The sequence below is a fragment of the Schistocerca piceifrons genome, chromosome 1 (genome assembly GCF_021461385.2).
Source record: "Schistocerca piceifrons isolate TAMUIC-IGC-003096 chromosome 1, iqSchPice1.1, whole genome shotgun sequence".
Lineage (NCBI taxonomy): Eukaryota > Metazoa > Arthropoda > Insecta > Orthoptera > Acrididae > Schistocerca > Schistocerca piceifrons.
The window spans coordinates 387,350,760-387,375,278 of NC_060138.1; the positions used below are offsets into that span (position 1 = coordinate 387,350,760).

The 24,519-nt window shown below is 37.3% G+C and overlaps 1 protein-coding gene across 3 annotated transcripts in view; it reads right to left on the minus strand.

Annotated features, from left to right (window-relative positions):
• Window positions 1–1,510: 1,510 nt before the first annotated feature.
• Window positions 1,511–24,519, minus strand: part of LOC124788118 — a 436,861-nt gene continuing 413,852 nt past the window's right edge. For all 3 annotated transcript variants that reach the window (XM_047255255.1, XM_047255245.1, XM_047255264.1), the window contains 2 exons: window positions 9,287–9,493; window positions 1,511–4,853 (listed from right to left, as the gene is read on the minus strand). In XM_047255255.1, the coding sequence (XP_047111211.1) occupies window positions 3,985–4,853; window positions 9,287–9,493 (1,076 nt within the window). In that variant the 3' untranslated portion in view covers window positions 1,511–3,984. The remainder of the gene's footprint in view (window positions 4,854–9,286; window positions 9,494–24,519) is intronic.

Consider the following 24,519-nt stretch of genomic DNA (forward strand, 5'->3'; position numbering starts at 1 on the left):
ATTGTTAGTTTAATATTCTTTTTCAGGAGAAGTACACTCCAGTGATCTTCTCATACAAACACCACACCAAATCCAGGATGCCCATACATCTGGACAACAGGCACTGCAGCCCTCTTTCCCCCTCCCCCTCCCCCCATCCCACTCTCAAAGCCAGGAAAAAATATTTTATATTCAAGTGTTGTTCTGTTTTTCTCCCAAACCCCCCCTCCCTCCCCCCTCCCCCCACCCTCTACAAACTATCATATGGCACCCTTGCACCCAATGCAGAGATGTCTCTACTATAATTTTTGTACTTAACATTGACTTAGTCACCAGTTTTGTTTGTTAAAAGACATGCTTCTGTACACTGTGAGCTCCATGTAAAAATATTTGATTGCAAGGCATGTTTAACAGATAACTACAAGCTGCAGAACACCCAGCATATATGATTTCCAATTTCCTTTATTCATACTATTATCAAAATGGACACTTACCTCACAGATTCTCATCAAGCTGATACCTCAGAATGCTAGAATTCAAAGAATTTGTTCAAAAATTGTTTACATTGGACAACATAATATTCAAGAAACTTTTGTATACTCAGAATCTTCAATGAGTGGAATTTCAACTCGCATTGTAGAATTTGATATGAGACAAGTCTGAAGTTAGAGCATAATGCTTAATGGAATGTTGAAAACTCTCAATAATTGTTTTTCTAATTAGCTCTACATTTTCCATAGTCCAAGACTTCCAAATTTAATTAGCTAATATTCTCATCATATCTAATTCCACTAATTCTGTTGTGTGAAATAATTTAAAAAGGACACTTATTAATAGCCAGAGATCACCCCCATTAAATATAACAACAATCTCCCAGAAACATACTGCAAAGTAATAACGGAATCATTATTTCTGACGCACTACTCAATAGTCAAAACATTAAGTGTTCCTCACGAAAGTGCATAGTCTCAGGTAGTCACACGCAAGTGGGAGAGTGTCATTAAACCTGTCAGTGCCACATTGAAAAACTTGTACATTTTGTGCCGTCTGTAGAAGCTCTTGTTATTCTCTGCATTTCAGCCATCATTGTCCTTGCCTGCACAAAATGCTTTTTAGGTGATTAAAATAAAAGCAATTTTATTTTGTGTCAGGAGTGAAACAAACATAAAATCTAATGCTCATGGAAGTAACATTTTTTACAAACGCCTCTGTAGTAATAGCTTCATGGATTCCTATAGTAACAGTGATACTGATTGTTTCTTAGGTACTATAGTTATTTCTACTCTCATAAACTTCAGTATATTTCTAAAGGAAGGAAACGGCAGTCTCTTCACAGGCAGCAAAGAGTTTGCTTCGATGTGATCCTTTAGTTATGGTATGTTACAAGAAACAACAAAAATAACAGCAAATTAAAGACTTGGTAAATGGAAAGTAAGAGCACACCATAAAACATTATGTAATAACACTATCAGACAAGGACCTGAGCATGCCTTAAGAGTTGGGTGTATGAAAAGTAAATGTTTAGGACACATTTTTGTTACTATCAGTTTTTTCACTCAGTTTATTTTTTGTTATAATTTGAACAATCATCATCCAAAAAAACATAAATACATTAAGAATACACTATTATGCAATTAATCTCATGTGCGCATATTACTTTTAAAAGCTTTATCTTCTTCTTCTTTTATTATGGAGGGTCTTACAGAACTAATAATTATGATGGTCAGAGTTGCAAATAGTTAATTTGCACCAATGAATGACATTTCTCCATAAACTATTGCTTTATTTTACTAAAGTGCCTAACCTGTCACAGCACTCACTTTAAGAACTAATTACTTGCAATGTTTACTATTTAATAAGTCTACACACACACCAAAAAGCATTACAAAATAATGTAACAAAAATCAACAAGACAACATGGAAACACAAAACCAAGAACTTCCTTTGAGAGTTCTCCATTTATTCTGTATAATTAATTAAAGCCTCTGTTTGGCACCTTTTATCACCTCTTCATGATAAATATAAATCTATCACTAAGTAACACTTTGGATATTTAAATATTACAGCAAAATATGTCCACAGTGCTCTATGAAATGCATATTCTGATATTCTACTTTAGAAACCTAAATAATAATAATATTATCACGTTATCTCACATATAAATTACTTTACAATACTCATGCAAATAAGTAACCAAGCCATAATGTTATTCATTGCCAACACATTTTATTTTAAAAATTATAATGAGCTAAATGGCACCAAGAGAACATTTTGAACAAATGTGTTGCTTGGTTAAGCTAAAAGAGGAATATAAAGCTACATTCAGTTCCAGTGATCTTGAAAAAATTAAATTATATATTCCATAAATATCACAGATTAAGTAAATACTTTAGGAGTAAAGGAGTCCACGCATTGAATAGCATGTGCCTTGAGCTGTCTACGGGCACACACAAAGTAAAAACAAAACTTGCTAGCATTCCGAATAAATCCTTTGTAGTACAAATCTCAAACACACACACACACACACACACACACACACACACACACACAGGCGTGCACATCGGTGCGCCAACATTGTGCTGACCGAGTGTCCAACCAGAACAACATAGGGTACTGGTGTGTGGTGTGTGTCTGTATGTGTGTGTATGTGTGTGTGTGTGTGTGTGTGTTGTACTCTAACTCAACAAAGGATTTTTTCCAAATGCTATCAAGTATTCTTCCTCTTTGGTGTGTTTTTGTTGATGACTCAATCTTATGGTATTTGGTGAGTGGTCTCCTTTACTCCTAAAGTATTTACATTTTGCCAGAACTTTCCTTACTATATTTAAAGATTACATAAAGAATTTTGGATTGGTTTGAACATCTCAATTCCTTTTATAACAAAGCAAAGTGGACACATTCTCAAAAGACTGGAAGAACTTAATATCTACATATTATAATTTAAATAAAAGTTTAAACACAGTATCATAAAAATGTTACAGTCTTGATGAAAGAAGGTCTTTTTGTTATTTGTACATGTGTGATATAGTACTTTACTAAACAGATTACACAATTTTCATGGTATGGAGGAATGACAAGAATGCTGTGGCAAGAACTGATGGTGTTATTAAGGTTAGTGACAAGATTTTTTATCTCAAATAGATATAACTGGACTGAGGTAATACTGTAATCACATTTCCTGCATACAAGTAAATTCGGTGGGTGAGGCCTGTCAATGGTGGAAAATATGAGGTGCATGTACATTCACGTAAAAAGATGCATTTCTTTCCCTTGCTGAATGGGCTTCTTTACAAAGTGAAATGCTCTTTTAACTGTTTGTAAATACTAGGCCAGATGAAATCTGCAGACTTTTATCTAACAAATTTTCACTAAAATGCTAAAATGCAACAAATATAAAAGCTCTTTCTTGAATGAAATGCAGGACTGTGAATGCACATATATTAAAAAATAAATTACCGTATGTCATCATATGACATGACTACAAAAATGTTCTCAGTGGACTCACTTATCCCAAAAACAAATCAAGATTTGATGATTTTCCATACTTTAGGTTCAAATACAGATTACTTAAAAGTACTAAATATTGTAAAATTGTTGTTAATACTTTTATTTTGCCACAAATATATTATGAATGCTAGAGCCTTAATGACATTTTAAAAAAGTTGTAGATGTGAGCAAATGTGTTACCTCTCAATGTTTTTGTAACACATATTATGCTATATTAATATAAGATGCTATAATGTAAGAAATTTCTAAGCAAGTAAAAAAAAATGGAACTTCTGCAGATATGTAGCGCAGCTATAGTTTATTTGCAATTCTGGAATCTCTCTCCTCAGAAGTATTTGTTTATCTACATGAAATTTACAGATAAAATATTCAAAACCATGTGCACAGTAACATACAATAGTGAGCCCATCTGAGTGAACATTATAATGTGTAGTCCTTGTGCACCTGCTGTCATAAGTCTTATGCTGCTTTACACTGACACTAAAGAAAGACGTTATGTCAGCAGTCAAGTGGTCTGCATTGAACCCCAACTTCAGTGCACATGCACTCTAGACATGGACCTGACAGTTCAGAAATAATACGACCAACACGATACATGCGTCCATAGATATTGCACCCAGCCAGTTTCAGCAAACCTGAGGCAGCACCTGGGTCTGCAGACAGTATTTGTGGCTGGTCAGTAGTTGTTAGTGATCCATTTGGCAATGTTGTTAACATGTCTTTATCATTTTCATTTTTTTCTCTTTTGTGGGTACTAGAATCAGTAATGAAAACAGCTGACATTTCTGATGAGTCACTGACATTATGTAAATTATTTAAATTCATAGTATTTATATTACTGTGGTTTTTACTTATTGTAATCAGTGATGGAGGCTTTGAAGCGTTAAACATGTTTGGAGACATCTTTGTTGAAACATTAGGTGAATCTACAGGGAAGAGAAACTGCAAGACACTATCAAATAAATGAGCTGAATCATCTTCATCTTTCATTTCTGTTTCATTTTTCGAGCTATCATTAACTGGGCCAGGACCTGTTAATAGAAAAGGTAATTTTTCAAGAGTGATGTTACTTCTTGGACTTGATGTTTCATGCTGTTCTGATGATTTATCAGTTGCAGGAGTCTCACTGGTAATAATTGGCATTGGAGTTGTAGATGTGCGTAGGTCAAGTAACATCATATCACCAATGAGGGCCGGGAGATCAGGTGCTGGTTCCGTACGAATAACATCACGAAATGGGTCAGGTGTCACAACACCAGATGCCACAGTTACAGGCTTCCGTGTCACTCCTGGTATGATATTTGGTTTTATGGGGGGTGCAGGTAGCTGTGGTATGTCTACAGCTGTTGTTGGCGAACTCATATCACCTGCAAGTATTACAAATAGTATCAAAGAGTGAAGACACCAATAAAATTGAAACTTTGTTCATACTCTTACCACCTTGCTCTCATGCTGCAAACATTCACTTAATTTGTCTCTCCTAGTAAACGACATAGATAACTAAAGGATGTGTTAGCTTAACATAAAAAATCATAATTAAAAAACACTGAGATCTTAAGTCTAAAATTAACCAATTCCTCACTGAATAGACTGTATATTTCTGCACATAAATGTTTGTAGTGTACAAGCCTGTGTGCATGACTTTATTTATCATTGTTTAGTAGGTATTCACAAGAGAACTTTACAGCCATGAACTCTTGGCAGTGGAAGGCGGGACCACTGTGGCAAGATGAAAGAAGAGGGATGTAGTTCTTTGGAAATTGGTCTTTGACTAGGAAGAAACAAAGCTTTAGTGTGCAAGAAACTGAAATCAGAAAGCACTCATTTTAATTATGAATTTGGTTTCAAAGGTCTTAAAAAGTAACTATCATAAATTTACTGTAAAACCAACATCATGAGACCATTTTAATAATGTTTCTCCATATGAGCAATAAAATGATACAGATCAGCAATAATGATCTGCAATCACTCAAGCTTTTGGCCATGAAACCTTCAAATATCAGGAACCTAGAAATGCAGGGATAATTTCTGATACAAAATCTTTTTGAGCCCAAACCACTGTAACTGCCTCTTTAAGAAATGACAGAAAAGTGAAGAGAGCAGAAGAGATCAAAAGAATAGAAGATCTTCTTGTCCACAAAAAAATACTGTTTTGAAAAAAGAAATTTTCTAGCAGCTATTAAAAAAATATATTCCGAAGAAAATTATTTGTCTCTGAATAATTACCTACATGTGCTTGTGAGAGTACTTAAATGACAGTTTTGCTCCTGTCATTGTGTCTTTCTTAATAGCAGAACTGCATTTATTTTTGCATTGGTGAATGTGTAAGAGCTTAGTTGATAGACAGACATACAAGCAGTTACAATACAATATAATAGAAGATACACACACATACAAGAAACATATACATTCTTCCTTACCTATATACTCTTGTGCAAATAGCCCGTATCCAAAGATTCTTTTTTAAAAAAGAAAAGAAAAGAAATTTAGCTATTAACTCCTTATGTACCTCACAACCAATCTAGCTTGCCTTTTTTGAAACAGTTGCCAATACAGACAAATTCCCAAAGTCCTGGTAAATCTCATCTCAACTGCACAGTGTGAAGGACAGTGCTACAGATGGTAGAACACACTGTTAATTCCCTTGTAGCCTTATAAGTAAAAGTTTTTAAAGCTTTGTTATTGTAACCTCAAAACAAGTAAAAGAAACTGAGTCTGTAATTTCAGTATTGGCACAGAGGAATCATGCAGTTTTATTAGTTTTGAAGATAAATGTGCTTGTTACTTGTATGTTGTATTGTCAAAGTTGAGATGGGATACAGTGATCATGAGGCTGTCTTGTTATCACTGGAATTATTTTCAGAGAAAATATCTCCCATTAAAATAACTGAATGCAGGGATTTCAGTGATGGCAATATAGCAAACTTTTGCAACATGTTAAGCCGAGAAACATGGGATGAAGTGTTCAATGAAACAGATGTAAATAGAACGTTTGATAACTTTCATGGATCATATAAGTACTATTTTGACATAGTCTTCCCACTAAAGCAGGGTAAATTAAAACCAATGAGAAACAAAAGTTTGATTACTAAGGGGATAAAAATCTCCAGTGCAAGGAAATGATTTCTAGATTCATATAAAAAACAAAAAAAATCATTAAAAAGGCAAAATTATATCAAAGAATACAGTAAGACCTACCACAAAGTTATTAAAGAGGCAAAGAAAAGGGGAAATGAAGAATATATCTGCAAATCAATGCTGTGCTGTGTATGGGCTTTACACCCTGCAGATCAGCAGCCCTTCTCACAGCAAAGGTATATCAGGTGATCTAATCTTGAATGGGTTACTTTAGCAACCTACAGAGTTCAATTGTGCACACTGCCTAGGTCATCAGGTGGCAGTGCAAGTAGTTTCTCTAGTATCTCTGCATGGCCTGGGTATTTAAGGTGAGCAAAGTTGCTCAGAGATGCATTCTGTTGCTGAGTATGGACTGCATCTGGAGTTCCACAATAAGAGCCCAATCGGAACCCTTGCTTTGTGTGATGGCGTGCCACATCAGCTACCAATCAACAAAGCCACCAATGCCTGCCTTCACCATTGTCAGGACTTGGCCTCTGCATTGGAGACATCCAGGAATTTGATTATCAGCCATTGACCTTCATTACTTTATTTTGATCAATATTAAAAGACAATCCAAGGTTGAACGACGATCTTTATTGGCTCAAAAATGATGCATTTCACCCAGGTAGGGCATCATCAGATTATCTGGAAGTACAGTGAAAAACAGACATACTAAACAGCTGGGGGGGGTGGGGGGGTGGGATGGTCCTGTCCTAAGCTACTATACTCGAAAGTGAAAACTAAAAACATGAAGATTTAAGATGTAAAGGATAGGAAAGCATATACAAAATGTCGTAACTACTGCCAAAAAGCATTTATCAATACACCTAAAATACCCCATATATGAACATGAAAAACTCCATGAGAGATGGTATAAGAACCACCAGGAATAAACCTACAGAAGAATACTTAAAAGGTGTAACTGCTGGTTTATGTCATGAGATATGGGTGATGTGTCCAGTGACTATAACACCAGTTGGTCCCACTGGAATCAGTTAATTTATGCAAAGACATGGATGTATACAAAATCGAATGATCACATAGGTTCAGTCAGGGTAAAACAGGTGGCAGACTTCAGTTTACTGGTAGAATACTGGGGAAATGCAATAAGCCTACAAAGGCAATTTCTTGAAAACCATTCATATGACCCATCCTAGAATATTGCTCAATTGGGTGGAACCCATGACAATGTCACAGAGATGCTGAAGAAACTGAACTGGCGGACTCATGAAGATAGATGTGAATTCTACTGAGAAACACTATTTACAAAGTTTCAGGAACCATTTTTCAATGATGTCTCTAAGAATATAATCTACCCAATGTGTACCACTTCTGTAGGAATCTTGAGGACAAGATTAGGTTAACTGCAGCACACACTGAGGTATTTAAACAGTCATTCTTCCCATGCTCCATATTTGAATGGCATGGAAAGAAACCCTAGTAACTGGTACAATGGGATGTGATCTTTGCCATACACTTGACAGCAGTTTGTGGAGTATAGATGGAGATGTAGATAGGGTCTGATCATCTTGTAGTAACACTAGTCAAATTGACCCCCATAACACTGTGGGAAAAAACTATCTATTTAAAACGCACATATGAAGATAGTAACTGTTCTCGAAAGAACAGATACCATTATTGATCGTGCAGCTTCTCTAGAATAAATGATAATTAATTGAAACCCGCAGGTGCTGACAGGTGTTGTTGATATACCTCGATGGGGACAGCTGAAAATATGTGCCCTGATCGGGATTTGAACCCGGGATCTCCTGCTTACATGGCAGACGCTCTATCTATCTGAGTCACCAAGGACACAGATGAATAACATTACTGCAGTGAATTATCCCTTGCACGCCTCCTGTGAGACCTACATTCCCAACTGTCCACAATCCACATACGTAATGTATCTAGTTGATATTTGCCCACCCACTCATTACTCACGAACACTAAGGTGACGATTCCCGTAAGAGTTTGGACAACCTGTGTGCATTCGCACAGATGAAGGTCAATGGCTGGGTAGCCTGTAACTATATATATGAAGATAGTAACTGTTCTCGAAAGAACAGATACCATTGATGACCGTGCAGCTTCTCTAGAATAAATGATAATTAATTGAAACCCCCAGCTGCCGACAGGTGTTGTTGATATACCTTGATGGGGACAGCTGAAAATGTCATCAATGGTATCTGTTCTGTCAAGAACAGTTACTATCTTTATATACATATTTAAAGGCTACCCAGCCATTGACCTTCGTCTGTGCGAATGGGCACAGGTTGCCCAAAATCTTACGTGAATCATCACCTTAGTGTGTGCGAGTAATGAGTGGATGGGCAAATATCTATTAGGTACATTACGTTTGTAGATTGTGGACAGTTGGGAAGGTAGGTCTCACGGAAGGCATGCAAGGGATAAGTCCCTGCAGTCACGCTATTCCTCTGTGCCCTTGGTGGCTCAGACGAATAGAGCATCTGCCATGTAAGCAGGAGATCTCGGCTTCAAGTCCCAGTCAGGGCACACATTTTCAGCTCTCCCCATCAAGATATGTCAACAACACCTGTCAGCAGCTGAGGGTTTCAATTAATTATCCTTTATTTAAAATACTACCAATATGGGGGTAATTGATGGTTCCCTTTCTTGCATATAAGAAGAGAGATTGAAATTTTGCATTTTTAATACTCACCACAAAGTACCCTAGGGCAACATGTATTAAGATCAAGATGAGTTGCTGTTGGTGTAGTACGGCAGCCTGGTGGAGGGGGAGGGCATGCTGCTGCTGGTGATAACTGGCAAAGAATTTCGCCAAAGTAACATGCACACGTAGAGCACCTAGTTCCACCGGGTACCACTGCTCCATGCCGATACTCATGGCCATCTGAGAGACATCTTTCTGCAACATTCAGCAGCTTTATCACAAAGTAGTACATTTGGAAATGAAAGTAATTTACATTAATTATAACTTTCTAATTAGTTACTTTACTGGCATAAACATAGCATGAATGCAATTTCATCAACAATAATTAACAATTAAATCTTTCTATTTGTACATGAAATATTTCCATGCACCAGTCAGATGTCATATAATTGTTGTTGAAATTAAATCTGGTAACAGAAAATAAAATAAAACATGACATTAAAAATAAATGTGTGCTCCAGAGCTTTCTGCTTTTGTGGGAATGTTTATTAACTGAGACATGCATAGAACTACATTCATAATTATGGCAAAGAAGAGTTTAATCCAACAGAATCAAACAACAAAGTGTCACTCAGCAAGAGTAGTTTTCTCCTGTAGCTTTTTTCCTTGTTTATCTCCGCCCTCTATCATTACATTACAGCGAACAATGCCAAAATAAAGAGATGTTGCAAAACTAAACAATTAAACACTATAATAATTAGGTTACCAGCACCACCATCATCATCAGGAATGGTGAAAATATGGTGGCAAAGTAAAAGCAGAAATTCTGAATTCTATTTTCAGTTATTTGTGGAAGTTTAAATATCTTGGTGAGATTATTACCTGGAATGTTAATGAAAGAGTTTCAATATATAGTAGAACATTAAAACTTCAGCAAGTGCAGAGAACCACCTACAAAAAATGATCTCTCTCAATAAATGCTAAATTTCAACATTACTCCTCCGTCTTTAAACCGGAAGCAACATATCCAAGTGAAACAAGCAACAACTGACAAATTGCAGAAAGTTGATAGAAGAATACTCTGAACAATTATCAGTAAGAAACATCAAGTTAATGGGCAGTGGAGACTTTTGCTCAATTCAGTAGTGAATAAAGAAAGTGAATCCATTATTGATACAATGCAGAAAAGAAAGATTGCATTTTTCAGCCACATATCTCGCCTACCCAGTGTGCGATTTCCGGGGGGGGGGGGGGGGGGGGGGGATGATTGGGGGGAGGGATTTCCCCCTCTCTGCATCAGACCATCCCCTCCTCTGGTTTTAGTTTATGCATCCCAACCTAGGATGTTTATTTCCCATGCACTGGAGTAAAACTTTACATATGATTTAAATTTGTGGAGCCGAACACTGAAAGTTTTTAATACAGTCTTACTATTAATACTACTAATATGTTTGCTTATTAATTTTGAAAAAGTGTTATCTAGTAGTTATTGTTGTTGTCTTCAGTCCAGAGACTGATTTGATGCAGCTCTCCATGCATGTAGTAGTTAAGCATTTCAAAACCTTTAGAACTAAATCATCATTATCATGTTGTCATTGTTGCTTTCGTCTAAGGTGCGTCATCCGTTTACTTGCGAGCTTGCAAGGGAAGTAGTGTGGCAGTCATACCGCAGCAGTCATACCGCAGAGTTGGGTGAGCTGGGGGCTGAAATTCCCACCCTGGCTCTGACACAGGGTGGTGACCGGTCCGGTACCTGTGCGAACATTTACTGTTAGGCCACCTTTTGGCAACGGTATGGCATGGACTAATGCTCCTGGGACGAAAGCACAAAGTAGTGCAAAGTGAGCAACGGTACTGGTCAGACAGGATTGGACAGTCAACCTTGCTAGCCATGAACCACGTGGGTGGAGCTTAACACAGGCTCCCCAGCATCACATTCTCCAAATTAATTGGTGCTGTTCGTTCGTTGCCTCGCATCTGCCAAACACACAGAGATCTTCATACGTTCCCACTTCAGTAGCTTCATTAGTGAGTTGAGTGTGTCCGGGCCTGTAAGAACTATGGAATTTCAGGATGCCATTCAAACAAAGCAAAATTTCTGATTTTCTTAAGAGCAGTGCATTACCTGATACGTGTACAAACTCTGACAGTCAGGATACTAACAGTGGCGCTAAAAGAGTTAAAATAGACCGTGAATGTAAAAAAGAAAACGGTAATGATGGTGCTAATACAGGGGAAGAGACTGAATCTCCAGTGACTGAAAACTATGACACCTCTCAAGGTAGGAATGGGAGTAACAGTACTCTTGAGATTATAGTAGGAAATTGTGTTGCCTTATCACTTTTTCAAAATTGGCAAAAGACTAAGCTGTGGCTGTCCGTAAATGACAAAAACTTAGTAATATGCATAGTGTGTTCACAAGTTCGTGAACTTAAGCTAGAAAGCAGTGAACGTGTGCGTATCGATAATGCATTTTTAGCTGGTGTTTCTGCTAATAACGCCAAAAAACTAAATGATAATATTGGGGACCATGCAAAGTGCAAATCACATATGAAGTGCGTAGAAATCATGAGTATAAAAGAAAAGAAAAGTTTAGAAAAATGCGTCATTGAAGTGCAAAGTTGTGGGGAAAGCGGCAACAAGAAAAAGTAATCGCAACTGCTTCGTTGTTCAGATCTGCATATGTAATAGCTAAACAGAAATTATCATTCAAATCGTATCCTGCAGTAATCGAACTACAACAGCTTAATGGTTTATCAGTTGGTAGTATGCTTCATTCTGACCATGCATGCCGAAATATCATTATGTTTGTAGGAGAAGAAATGAAAAAGAATCTTGCTCACTTCCTTGCAGAATCAGGTACAAACTTTAGTTATCATGTTGGATGAAAGTACACCGGTTTCCAATAAAACTTGTTTAATAATATATATACGTTTATCCTTTGAGGGAGTTGCTTGTGATTATTTTTTTGACATTGTTGAATTACAAAGTGGGACAGGAGAATGCATTTTCAGCACACTGTTAGCAGCTCTTGAAAAGTATGGCATTACAAATGATGAACTAAAAAACCACCTTGTAGGTATCGCAGCAAATGGTGGCTCAACAGTGCTTGCACCTTGCAAAGGCATAGTCGCTCTACTGCGTGGTCATTTACACAAGGATTTAACTGTCGTTCATTGTATGAACCACAAAATGAAATTAGCTGTCCACAATGTTATGAATAATGTAGCAGATGTATACTGTATACAGGTTTTTTTAGACTCCTTATATTCTGTGTTTTCTTGAAGTCCCAAAAATCAGAGACTACTACAAAGTGTTTCACAAGAATTATCCTCGCAGCTATTAAAACTAGGCCGTATTTTTTGTGTACGTTGGGTTGCTTCCTCATTTACTGCTGTTCGAGCTTTTCTTGAAAGTCACAATACTCTTGTCCATCTTTTTGAAAAACTGAGACATGATGGTTCCTGATCAACTCAGGAGAGATCTAAATTTGAAGGTTTACTAAAACATCTCACAAAGTGGCTTTTCTGATAGTGCATACATGTGAATAATGCATTTCGGCATTAACATCTATTTATAAATAACTGTTTAACCACGGGTAACACCACGGTCCAAGCTAGTAACATATATAATTATGCTAACCCCCTAAGACAACCCCCCCACTGGTAAAAGCACAAATCGCACACTGCGTCTACCAAATACAAGAATCTTGAAGAAACTTTTTGACTACTTCTGAAACAGTAAAACCAAAAACAACTGGTTTAAAGAAGTACAAAGTGATCTGGATGAACTGAACATCACCACACACTAAATTCAACACAGAGAAGAGAAACTGCTTGTGAAGAACAAATACACATGGATGAAATTCAAACCATCAAAACGGAAGAATTATGTCATTTCTGCAGATCACGGCAAATGAATAAATTTTGGGAAATGAAGAAATTGCTGACTGCTAAGACCTAAACTTAATCATTATAGACTCTGTTGTGTTATGTTTGATTTTAGTGCTCCAATGTGGGCGTAAACTATGCAAATAAATAAATAATATTAGTGGAAACAGTGTTGTTGCATCTTGATAACCTTTCAGTCATGACAATTGGTGCTACACAAACTTTTTGTTGTAGTTCTAGGTTTGATGTTGTTGTTGACAAATGGATGTCATATCAAATCACAATGCAGTTCATTGTCATGCAGCTGGTGAATCAAATACCAGTTTTATGTGAAGTGGCATATGATGTTCTAACATTATACCACAGCACAGTTCCTGCCTAGAATAACTAAATATTGTGTTAGTGAAGTGCAATAATTCTAAATGCTTTAAATTGTAGTGTGAAGTTGTGCAACCTCACAATAGCAGAAAACGACAGACAAAAAGCAGCAGATTGAAGATCTGACTGGCAAGGAAAGCTGGACAACGTGGCAAATTATTAGGAAGATTTGTTTAGACAGAATAGCATCCACATGTAAAAAGCTATCACCAATATGTTGTTGTTGTTGTGGTCTTCAGTCCTGAGACTGGTTTGATGCAGCTCTCCATGCTATTCTATCCTGTGCAAGCTTCTTCATCTCCCAGTACCTACTTCAACCTACATCCTTCTGAATCTGCTTAGTGTATTCATCTCTTGGTCTCCCTCTATGATTTTTACCCTCCACACTGCCCTCCAATACCAAATTGGTGATCCCTTGATGCCTCAGAACATGTCCTACCAACCTGTCCCTTCTTCTTGTCAAGTTGTGCCACAAACTCCTCACTTCCATACATGGCTACACTCCATACAAATCCTTTCAGAAACGACTTCCTGACACTTAAATCTATACTCAATGTTAACAAATTTCTCTTCTTCAGAAACGCCTTCCTTGCCATTGCCAGTCTACATTTTATATCCTTTCTACTTCGACCATTATCAGTTATTTTGCTCTCCAAATAGCAAAACTTCTTTACTACTTTAAGTGTCTCATTCCTAATCTAATTCCCTCAGCATCGTCCAACTTAATTTGACTACATTCCATTATCCTAATTTTGCTTTTGTTTTTGTTCATCTTATATCCTCCTTTCAAGACACTGTCCATTCTGTTCAACTGCTCTTCCAAGTCCTTTGCTGTCTCTGACACAATTAAAATGTCATCAGCGAACCTCAAAGTTTTTATTTCTTCTCCATGGACTTTAATACCTACTCCGAATTTTTCTTTTGTTTTCTTTACTGCTTGCTCAATATACAGATTGAATAACATCAGGGAGAGGCTACAACCCTGTATCACTCCCTTCCCAACCACTGCTTCCCTTTCATGTCCCTCGACTCTCGTAACTGTCATCTGGTTTCTGTACAAATTGTAAATAGCCTTTTGCTTCCTGTATTTTACCCCTGCCACCTTCAGAATTTGAAAGAGAGTATTCCAGTCAACATTGTCAAAAGCTTTCTCTAAGTATACAAATACTAGAAATGTAGGTTTGCCTTTCCTTAATCTAACTTCTAAGATAAGTCATAGGGTCAGTATTGCCTCAAGTGCTCCAATATTTCTACGGAGTCCGAACTGATCTTCCCCGAGGTCAGCTTCTACCAGTTTTTCCATTCGTTTGTAAAGAATTCACGTTAGTAGTTTGCAGCTGTGACTTATTAAACTGATAGTTCGGTAATTTTCACATCTGTCAACACCTGCTTTCTTTGGAATTGGAATTATTATATTCTTTTTGAAGTCTGAGCGTATTTTGCCTGTCTCATACATCTTGCTCACCAGATGGTAGAGTTTTGTCATGGCTGGCTCTCCCAAGGCTGTCAGTAGTTATAATGGAATGTTGTCTACTCCCGGGGCCTTGCTTTGACTCAGGTCTTTCAGTGCTCTGTCAAACTCTTCACGCAGTATCATATCTCCCATTTTACCTTCATCTACATCCACTTGCATTTCCATAATATTGTCCTCAAGTACATCACCCTTGTATAGACTCTCAATATACTCCTTCCACCATTCTGCTTTGCCTTCTTTGCTTAGAACTGGGTTTACATCTGAGATCTTGATATTCATGCAAGTGGTTCACTTTTCTCCAAAGGTCTCTTTAATTTTCCTGTAGGCAGTATCTGTCTTACCCCTAGTGAGATAAGCCTCAACATCCTCGCATTTGTCCTCTAGCCATCCCTGTTTAGCCATTTTGCACTTCCTGTCGATCTCATTTTTGAGACATTTATATTCCTTTTTGCCTGCTTCATTTACTGCATTTTTATATTTTCTCCTTTCATCAGTTAAATTCAATATTTACTCTGTTACCCAAGGAGTTCTACTAACCCTCATCTTTTTACCTATTTGGTCCTCTGCTGCCTTCACTACTTCATCCCTCAGAGCTACCCATTCTTCTTCTACTGTAATTCTTTCCCCCATTCTTGTCAATTGCTCCCTTATGTTCTCCCTGAAACTCTGTAAAACCTCTGGTTTAGTCAGTTTATCCAGGTCCCATCTCCTCAAATTCCCAACTTTTTGCAGTTTCTCAGTTTTAACATACAGTTCACAACCAATAGATTGTGGTCAGAGTCCACATCTGCCCCTAGAAATGTCTTATAATTTAAAACCTGGTTCCTAAATCTCTGTCTTACCATTATATAATCTATCTGATACCTTCTACTATCTCCAGGCTTCTTCCATGTATACAACCTTCTTTCATGATTCTTCAACCAAGTGTTAGCTATGATTAAGTTATGCTCTGTGCAAAATTCTACCAGGCGGCTTCCTCTTTCATTCCTTACCCCCATTCCATATTCGCCTACTACGTTTGCTTCTCTTCCTTTTCCTACTACCAAATTCCAGTCACCCATGACTATTAAATTTTCGTCTCCCTTCACTATCTGAATAATTTCTTTTATTTCATCATACATATCATCAATTTCTTAGTCATGTGCAGGGCTGTAGTAGACATGGGCTTTGTGTCTACCTTGCCCACAATAATGCGTTCACTATGCTGTTTGTAGTAGCTTACCTGCATTCCTATTTTTTTATTAATTATTAAACCTACTCCTGCATTACCCCTATTTGATTTTGTATTTATAACCCTGTATTCACCTGACCAAAAGTCTTGTTCCTCCTGCCACTGAACTTCACTAATTCCCACTATATGTAATTTTAACCTATGCATTTCCCTTTTTAAATTTTCTAACCTACCTGCCCGATTAAGGGATCTGACATTCCACACTCCGATCCGTAGAATGCCAGTTTTCTTTTTCCTAATAACGATGTCCTCCTGAATAGTCTCCACCCGGACATCTGAATGGGGGCCTATTTTACCTCAGGAATATTTTACCCAAGAGGACGCCATTATCATTTAATTGTACAGCAAAGCTGCATCATGCCCTCAGGGACCATCAATAAATCACAGGTAAGGCGTATTCCAATATGTGTTTCATTATGAAAATTGAGACTATCAGGTTTATTTTCCTGATAAATCTACATCTATATCTACGTGATTACTTTTCTTTTCACAATAAAGTGCCTGGCAGAGGGTTCAATGATCCACCTTCAAGCTGTCTCTCGACTGTTCCACTCTCGAACAGCACACAGGAAAAGTGAGCACTTAAATTTTTCTGTGCGAGCCCTGATTGCTCCCTATGTAGGTGGGTGCCAACAGAATGTTTAAGGAGTTGAAGGAGAAAACTGGTGATTGAAACTTCATGAGAAGATCCCATCGCAATGCCAGATGCCTTTGTATTAATGATTGCCACTCCAGTTCATGTATGATGTCTGTGGCACTATCGCCCCTATTTCACAATAATACAAAATGACCTGCCCTTCTTTGAACTTTTTCGATGTCATCCGTCAGTCCCACCCGATGCGGATCCCACACCGCACAGCAGTACTCCAGAATAGGGTGGACAAGTGTGGTGTAAGCAGTCTCGTTAATAGACTTGTTGCAGCTTTTAAGTGTTCTGCCAATGAATAGCAGTCTTTGGTTTGCTCCACCCGCAACACTATCTATGTGATCATTCCAATTTAGGTACTTGTAATTGTAATACCTAAGTATTTAGTTGAATTTACAGCTTTCAGGTTTGTGTGACTTATTGCATATTCGAAATTTAGTGGATTTCTTTTAATATTCATGTGAACAACTGCACACTTTTCTTTATTCAGGATCAACTGCCACTTTGCACCATACAGATATCTTACATAAATCATTTTTCAATTCGTTTCGGTCATCTGATGACTTCACAAGACGGTAAATGACAGCATCATCTGTAAATAATCTAAGAGGGGTGCTCAGATTGTCTCCTATGTTATTAATATAGATCAGGAACAACAGACGGTCTATAACACTTCCTTGGGGAATGCTGGATATTACTTCAGTTTTACTTGATGACTTTCCATCTATTACTACACACTGTGACCTTTCTGACAGGAAATCATGAATACAGTCACACAACTGGGGTGATATTCCATAGGCACGCAGTTTGGTTAGAAGATGCTTGTGAGGAGCGGTGTCGAAAGCCTTCTGAAATCTAAAAATATGGAATCAATTTGACATCCCTTGTCGATAGCACTCATTACTTCCTGAGTATAAAAAGCTAGTTGTGTTTTGCACAAATGATATTGTCTGAATCCATGCTGACTATGTGTCAATAAATCATTTTCTTCGAGGTACTTCATAATGTTCGGATACAGCATATGTTCCAAAACCCTACTGCAAATCGATGTTAGTGGTATGGGCCTGTAATTCAATGGATTACTCCTACTTCCCTTTTTGGGTATTTTTGTGACTCAAGCAATTTTCCAGTCTTTAGGTACAGATCTTTCTAAGAGTGAGCAGTTGTATATAATTGCTAAATATGGAGTTATTGTATCAGCATACTCTGAGAGGAACCTGACTGGTATACAATCTGGACCGGAAGCCTTGCCTTTATTAAGTGATTTAAGCTGCTCCAGAATATCTACTTTTATGTTTCTCACCTTGGAGTTGTTCTTGACTGGAACTCAGGAATATTTACTTCATCTTCTTTGTTGAAGGAGTTTCGGAAATAACTCTGCTTTAGTGGCACTGTCATCAGTGACTTCACCATTGTTATCGGACAGTGAAGGTATTGATTGTGTCTTGCCGCTGATGTGCTTTATGTATGACCAGAATCTCTTTGGGTTTTCTACCAGATTTCAAGACAGTGTTTTGTTGTGGAAATTATTAAAAGTATCTCACAGTGAAGTACGCGCTGTATTTCGAACTTCTGCTAAACTTTGGCAGTCTTGGGGATCTGGCATTATTTTAAATTTGGCGTGCTTTTTTCGCTGCTTCTGCAACAGCGATCTCACCCATTTTGTGTACCTAGGGGTATCAGTACCATCACTTATTAATTAATTTATGTGGTATTTATTTCTCAATTGCTGTTGATACTATCTCTTTGAAATCATTCCACAACTTTTCTACATTTAGATGATCAGATCAGAAGGAGTGAAGACTGTCTCTTAAAACAGCATTAATAGCATTTTTAATCAGCTTTTTTAAATAGATATACTTCATGTTTCTTTTTGATGGTTGTAGGTTTTATGGTATTCAGCCTAGCAGCAACTGCCTTGTGGTCACTAATCCCTGCATTCATCACGCTACTCACTATGATGGTTACATATGCAGAAATATGAAATATAATTCCATACAGTCACTGAAGCCGCTGAATTATGTTACTCAGTTTGTTATTGATAAATCTGAAGCAGAAGAAAAGAATGGTGTTACAATAATTGGTCATAAGAGGGTTGATTTTGAAGAGATTAATCAACAGGACTGCACTAACTGAGATTTAGCCAACAACAGTATTTGCAAGTATTTGTGCAGTTCTGAAATGAAGGTTGAGAGGAATTTAGAAGTAAATAATGAAGGCAAATGAAACCCACAGTTTATGTGATCAAGGAATTTTGAAAAACCCTTTGTATTACAATCTGGTTTTGCATACTGAACAAGAATGATGCTCCTTCATGAGGCACCAAGGAATTATGCAGAATCAGTGTAGACAGCAGACTCTGAAAAAAGGAAGACTGCTATGGAAGAAGAAATGGAGTCTCTGAAGAAGAATAAAGTATGGGAATTAGTTGACATGGCTAAAACAAGTAAGGTGACAAAAAATTAGTGGATTTTTTTTTTCTAATATAAAATTGGATGTAGATGATGAAGTGACTCAACAGGTAGAACAAGGGAATATACAACAATTTATAATTGAATAGAATACACATCCAGTATTATAGCAAGATTTGAGGTGGTAAGAGATATTTTTAGTTCATGTGATTGGTGTATGAACAATTTGATTCTAAGACTTCTTTGTGTTGAGGGAGGAAATTTGTATGTGAAAATCTGAAAGCTATGATTATAGCACAGGACACACATGTAAATTACTGAGAAGTCTCTAATGATTGAAGCTAACTTCAAAATGTTGGTGCAGATGTCCCATTAAGTTTATTAGTTAATGTAATTTGCAGGAGAGATGTGCTGATGCTTGTGTATTTTACAGTAAAAGCATGATACTGCTGTTTCATGTTGGTAATGAGCCATGCTGATTCAATGAGTAAAGTTATTGGACAGTGGGCCAAGTTCCAGATCATTGTAGATTGTATTGATCATGGTACTAACTGGGAATACAAATCATGAATTTTGATTATTGTATTCAAATAAATCAGTCTGCATATACAGGGCGATTATAATTAAAGTTAAACATTCAAAACACTGTAGAAATAACACCACTGCTCAGAATGACATCAAATTGCAATGGAATATTATCGGAGAAGGGGAAAAACATATGACAGAAGAAAAAAAATAGTGTGAAAATTGATCAACAGATGGCGCTATACGTGTCAGAATACATAAATGAAAACATCTGTCATGTGTGCAACACATCGAAGTTGGTATAAACATGCTGGGTACATGGTTTTTCCTCCTTTCACATCTGCGAGATTAGCCATGACTGTCTCAATGCAGGATCACAGGATCACACTCTCCTTGTAAAGCTGTATTACAAGAATGATGAATGTGCACACATCCTTTTGCAGAAGTTCGGGACACTGAAGGGTTTGAGAAAAGGTGTTGTCCCATTGACTGCCATGTGTCTGGCAAAAATGACTCAGAAATTCAAAAAGATGGTTTCTTTTGGTATGCAACCTGATAGAGGGAGACAATGAATTGATTTGATGTCAGTGGAAGTAGCAGCCATAGCAATACGGGTGGAGATGAGTGGTGCTGTGCAAACATGTAGTACATGTAGAATTGCCCGAACATTGGACATTCACATGAGCATGGTGTGTAAAATCCTATGAAACATTCTTCTTTAGTATCCATTCACAATTACCCATGTGCACGAGTTGCTTCCTGTTGATCTGCCAGCAAGAGAAACCTTCACTTCAGAATTTCTTGCTCACATGGAAGTGGACAATCACTGGCCATAGAAGATCTTGTGGACAGACAAAGCCCACTTCCAAGTGACAGGATATGTCAATACACAGAATTGTCGAATATGGACACTGGAAAATTCACACACAAATCAACCAGTACCATTTCATCCTGAAACGGTCAGTGTGTGGTGCGGGTTAATGGCATCATTCATCATAGGACCACATTTTTTTTCACAGAAACAGGTGCTTCCAGTTCCTGTTAACTGTACCATCACTGGTAAGCCCTATGAGCATCTTTTGTGCAACCATGTCATTCCAGCTCTCCGACATCATGGATGGGATCATTTTTATGCAAGATAGTGCACCTCCGCACATTGCAAAAACAGTTAAGCAGCTGTTGAAGCATCATTTTGGAAATGCTAGAATTAATAGCTGCCATTTACCTACAGCCAGACCATCCTGATCACCTGATCTGATCTGTGTCACTTCTGGCTGTGAGGCCATCTGAAAGATGTTGTGTCCAGAGTTCTGATTACAAACTTAGCTGCATTGAATTGCTTACATTCTGAAAGTGACCCTAGAAACACTTTGATCACTTGTGGAACATGCTGTTTCTCAATTTCAGCTTTTTGCAGAAAATGGTGGAAAGCAAATTGAACTTGTTTTGCATAAGTCACGCGGAAAGTAATAGTCCAATTTGATTTTGGATGTTGCTTTTTATTCAGTTTTGACCTCAGGACAATTAAAAACTAATCTGATTGATGCTTCTTATGCGGTTTCTGGCCTCAGGACAATTAAAAACCAATGTCATTTATGTTTTTTATGCAGTGTTTGGCCTCAGGACAATCAAAAACCGATTTTTCCCATCTGATGCCTTATGATCTTGCTGTGGTGGATGAGCTTATGTAACTAACAGTATCACATCTGCACACCCATGCACACTGATTAGTACAGTTTGCTTAATGTCAAATGTACACCTTAGATATTGTTGTATGATTCATTTGTCATTTATTGTCCACCACTATTCAATTATGATGTTTACAGTGCCAGGTATTGTTACATTTTGTAACTATTTATTTTTCTTCTGCCACACATACACCCCTTCTCCGATAATATTCCATCGCAATTTGATGTCATTCTGACCAGTGGTGTTATTTCTACAGTGGTTTGAAAGTTCTTTTTTTAACTTTAATTACAATCACCCTGTATATTAACAAACTTTAATGGTGATATGTAGTGATGAATGAAAAACCACTGTCATTACAAACTGAACCAAAATGGATAGCAAGTTATTCATCTTTTTAATGATGCTGTATTCTATTGATATGCAGATTCAGACTCTTTATTCATCATTCAGCATTATTACATGCAATGGACTCTGTCAGTTCACTTAATGGATTACTTTTATGTTGTGTAACTTTTCCTTAAATACTTTGATTGGCATGCTTGACGGATATTTAGACAATCTTTTATGTATTTAATTGTCATGTACTTATGACTGTTGTTAGTTTTTGCTAACTTATTTTGCGGCAAGAGCACAGAAGTACAGATTCTTGTAGTGTAGTCATGCCTTTGATTCATAACACCTAAATTTGGTGCCTCAGCAAGTATATAGTTAACATTATCAAGGTTATATAGATTAATAACAGTTAATATTCTATATTTCATTAACAATGGTGTACAATGTGTCCTATAATCTTCCTTTGCTATTATTCTCATTTCTTTCTTCTGGATCATCAGAATTTCATTTTTTTTTCTGTTTCCCCATAGTAGTAACCCAAACCTTAAAACAGACTGAAAAAATGAAAGTATGCAGTTCTTAACATTCAAGAAATTTTAGATGTTTGATGTATTTAACACAGGGTGTAAGACCAGATTATCACATGCTGTTAAAGTCGCTTCAAGAGTTCAAGATGCACCAACACCAGCCCATTAGGTATTGCTGAAACAAATCCTTAGACATATTAAATTAACAGTTACAGGTGGACTTCAGTTGATAAGAGGTAAGATTCTTGTAATGAAGCTTATCATGATGCTGATCATGCTGTGGGTAAGCACACAAGATAATTAACAAGTAGCATTCTTCTTGTGGCAACAGACGGTCACATAGCTGTCATTGCGCGGTCAGCTGATCGCTTACTATGTGTCAACTGAGTTTGTGCATACTGACATGTGGTTACTCCTTGCCATGTTGCATGGACGTACCTCAGTTTCAAGTGAAATATTTTAGATATTCCATTGTTGACTGCTTTCTGAGATCCTTGAACTTAGTGTCTGTCAACGAATTGTTTCTTCCAGTTCATTTTAATCGTATTTTCATGTTGCTTTATGATTTCTGTAATGTGGAAGCACTCTAACTGCAGAAATAAAATTAATTGAATTTAGGAACCAGCTGAACGCAATTCTTCCACAATAAGAACATGAAATTAAGCTGCAAGCCTTGTGCACAGCAGGACTTGTGATATGGGTGATCCTGAAGCAACTAGTGATCAAGAATATAATTTAAAAGGCTCAAAAAAACTACATTCAATTCCACCACATTTGCTTTGGTAGTTACTCAACTGGATCATTGATACGTTGCTAAAGTGCAAGATGATATAACTTCACTGCCTGAGACAGAAGCATAACTGAAACTTAAGACAGAATTAATATGAGAAGTATTGGTATCACAAGTAGAGAGGATGTGAGTCGAGGACTAACACAAGAGGATATTGAGGCCAAGAAACTGTCACAATACCTGTGCCACTTGAGGAATAAAATCAATACATTAGCGGTTCCCAACACACTACTCTGTACCTTGTGGAACAGTAGATTGCTGGCTCAGATGAAGTAGCACCACAAATGGATATGCCACTCAACACTGCAACTGATATGGCTGACTGTATTCAAGACACAATTGTATCTACCTTGTAAATATCTTGAGGACATGAATACTGAGAGAAAAATGTAAATATAAGTACAATATAGTATGTAAATAATTTTCAAGACCTAAAAAATGGGTGAAAAATGTATGCAACATTATTATAAGTATTGCCACTTTCTTCTTCTTCTTTTATGTTGGCCATCTTAGGACCACTTTAATTCACTTCAGCTTCATTTCTTCTGGTCTTTCTTCTTTCCCAATATTCGTTTATTCTCATATGTTGCAACCTTCTTCATTCTTCTGTCCCAGATGATTTTGTTCTGGGTCTCATTCTGTCCTCGAAAGCTTTGAAGGCCTGAATTTTTTATTTAAAAATCACCCTGTTGTATATCTCTGGTTCCTGTATTCTCATTTGTTCCAGATCTCTTTGTATCTCTTGGATTCATTGTACTTTGGGTTTCTTGTTCATGAGAGATTGCGTGATTCACTGTGTTAACCTCCCCTGGTCCATTCTGAGGGTGAGTCCTAAGAATATGCTCATTCTTTTCCTGATGACGTCAGAAATTTTTTCTATCTGGGTATACAGTTCATGGTTGGCTCAGTTTCTAAGTTGACCATCTTCTGTTCTTTGAGGTCCTAATATTCTCCTGAGAATCTTTCATTCTATCAGTTCTAGCCTCTTGATCACTCCGTTTCTTGCTAAGTTGAGAGTTTCTGCTGCATATAGAGCTTCAGGGCTGATCACTGTTTGGTAATTTTTCAATTTTGCATTTATCAAAATATTATTCTTATTGTAGGTGTTGATAGTTTATATGCTATGTTCATTTTGTTTATTCACACTCTCATTGCTTCTTTTTCAGTCAGTCCAATGACTATCATTCGCACCTCATGGTCTCACGGTCGCATTATCGTTTCCCGAGCACGGGGTCCTGGATTCGATTCCTGGTGGGGTCAGGGATTTTCACCTGCCTCAAGATGACTGAGACTGGACTGAGCAAAGGTTGGGAATTTGTACGGGCACTGATAACTGCACAGTTGAGCGTCCCACAAACCAAACATCATCATCATCATCATCCAATGT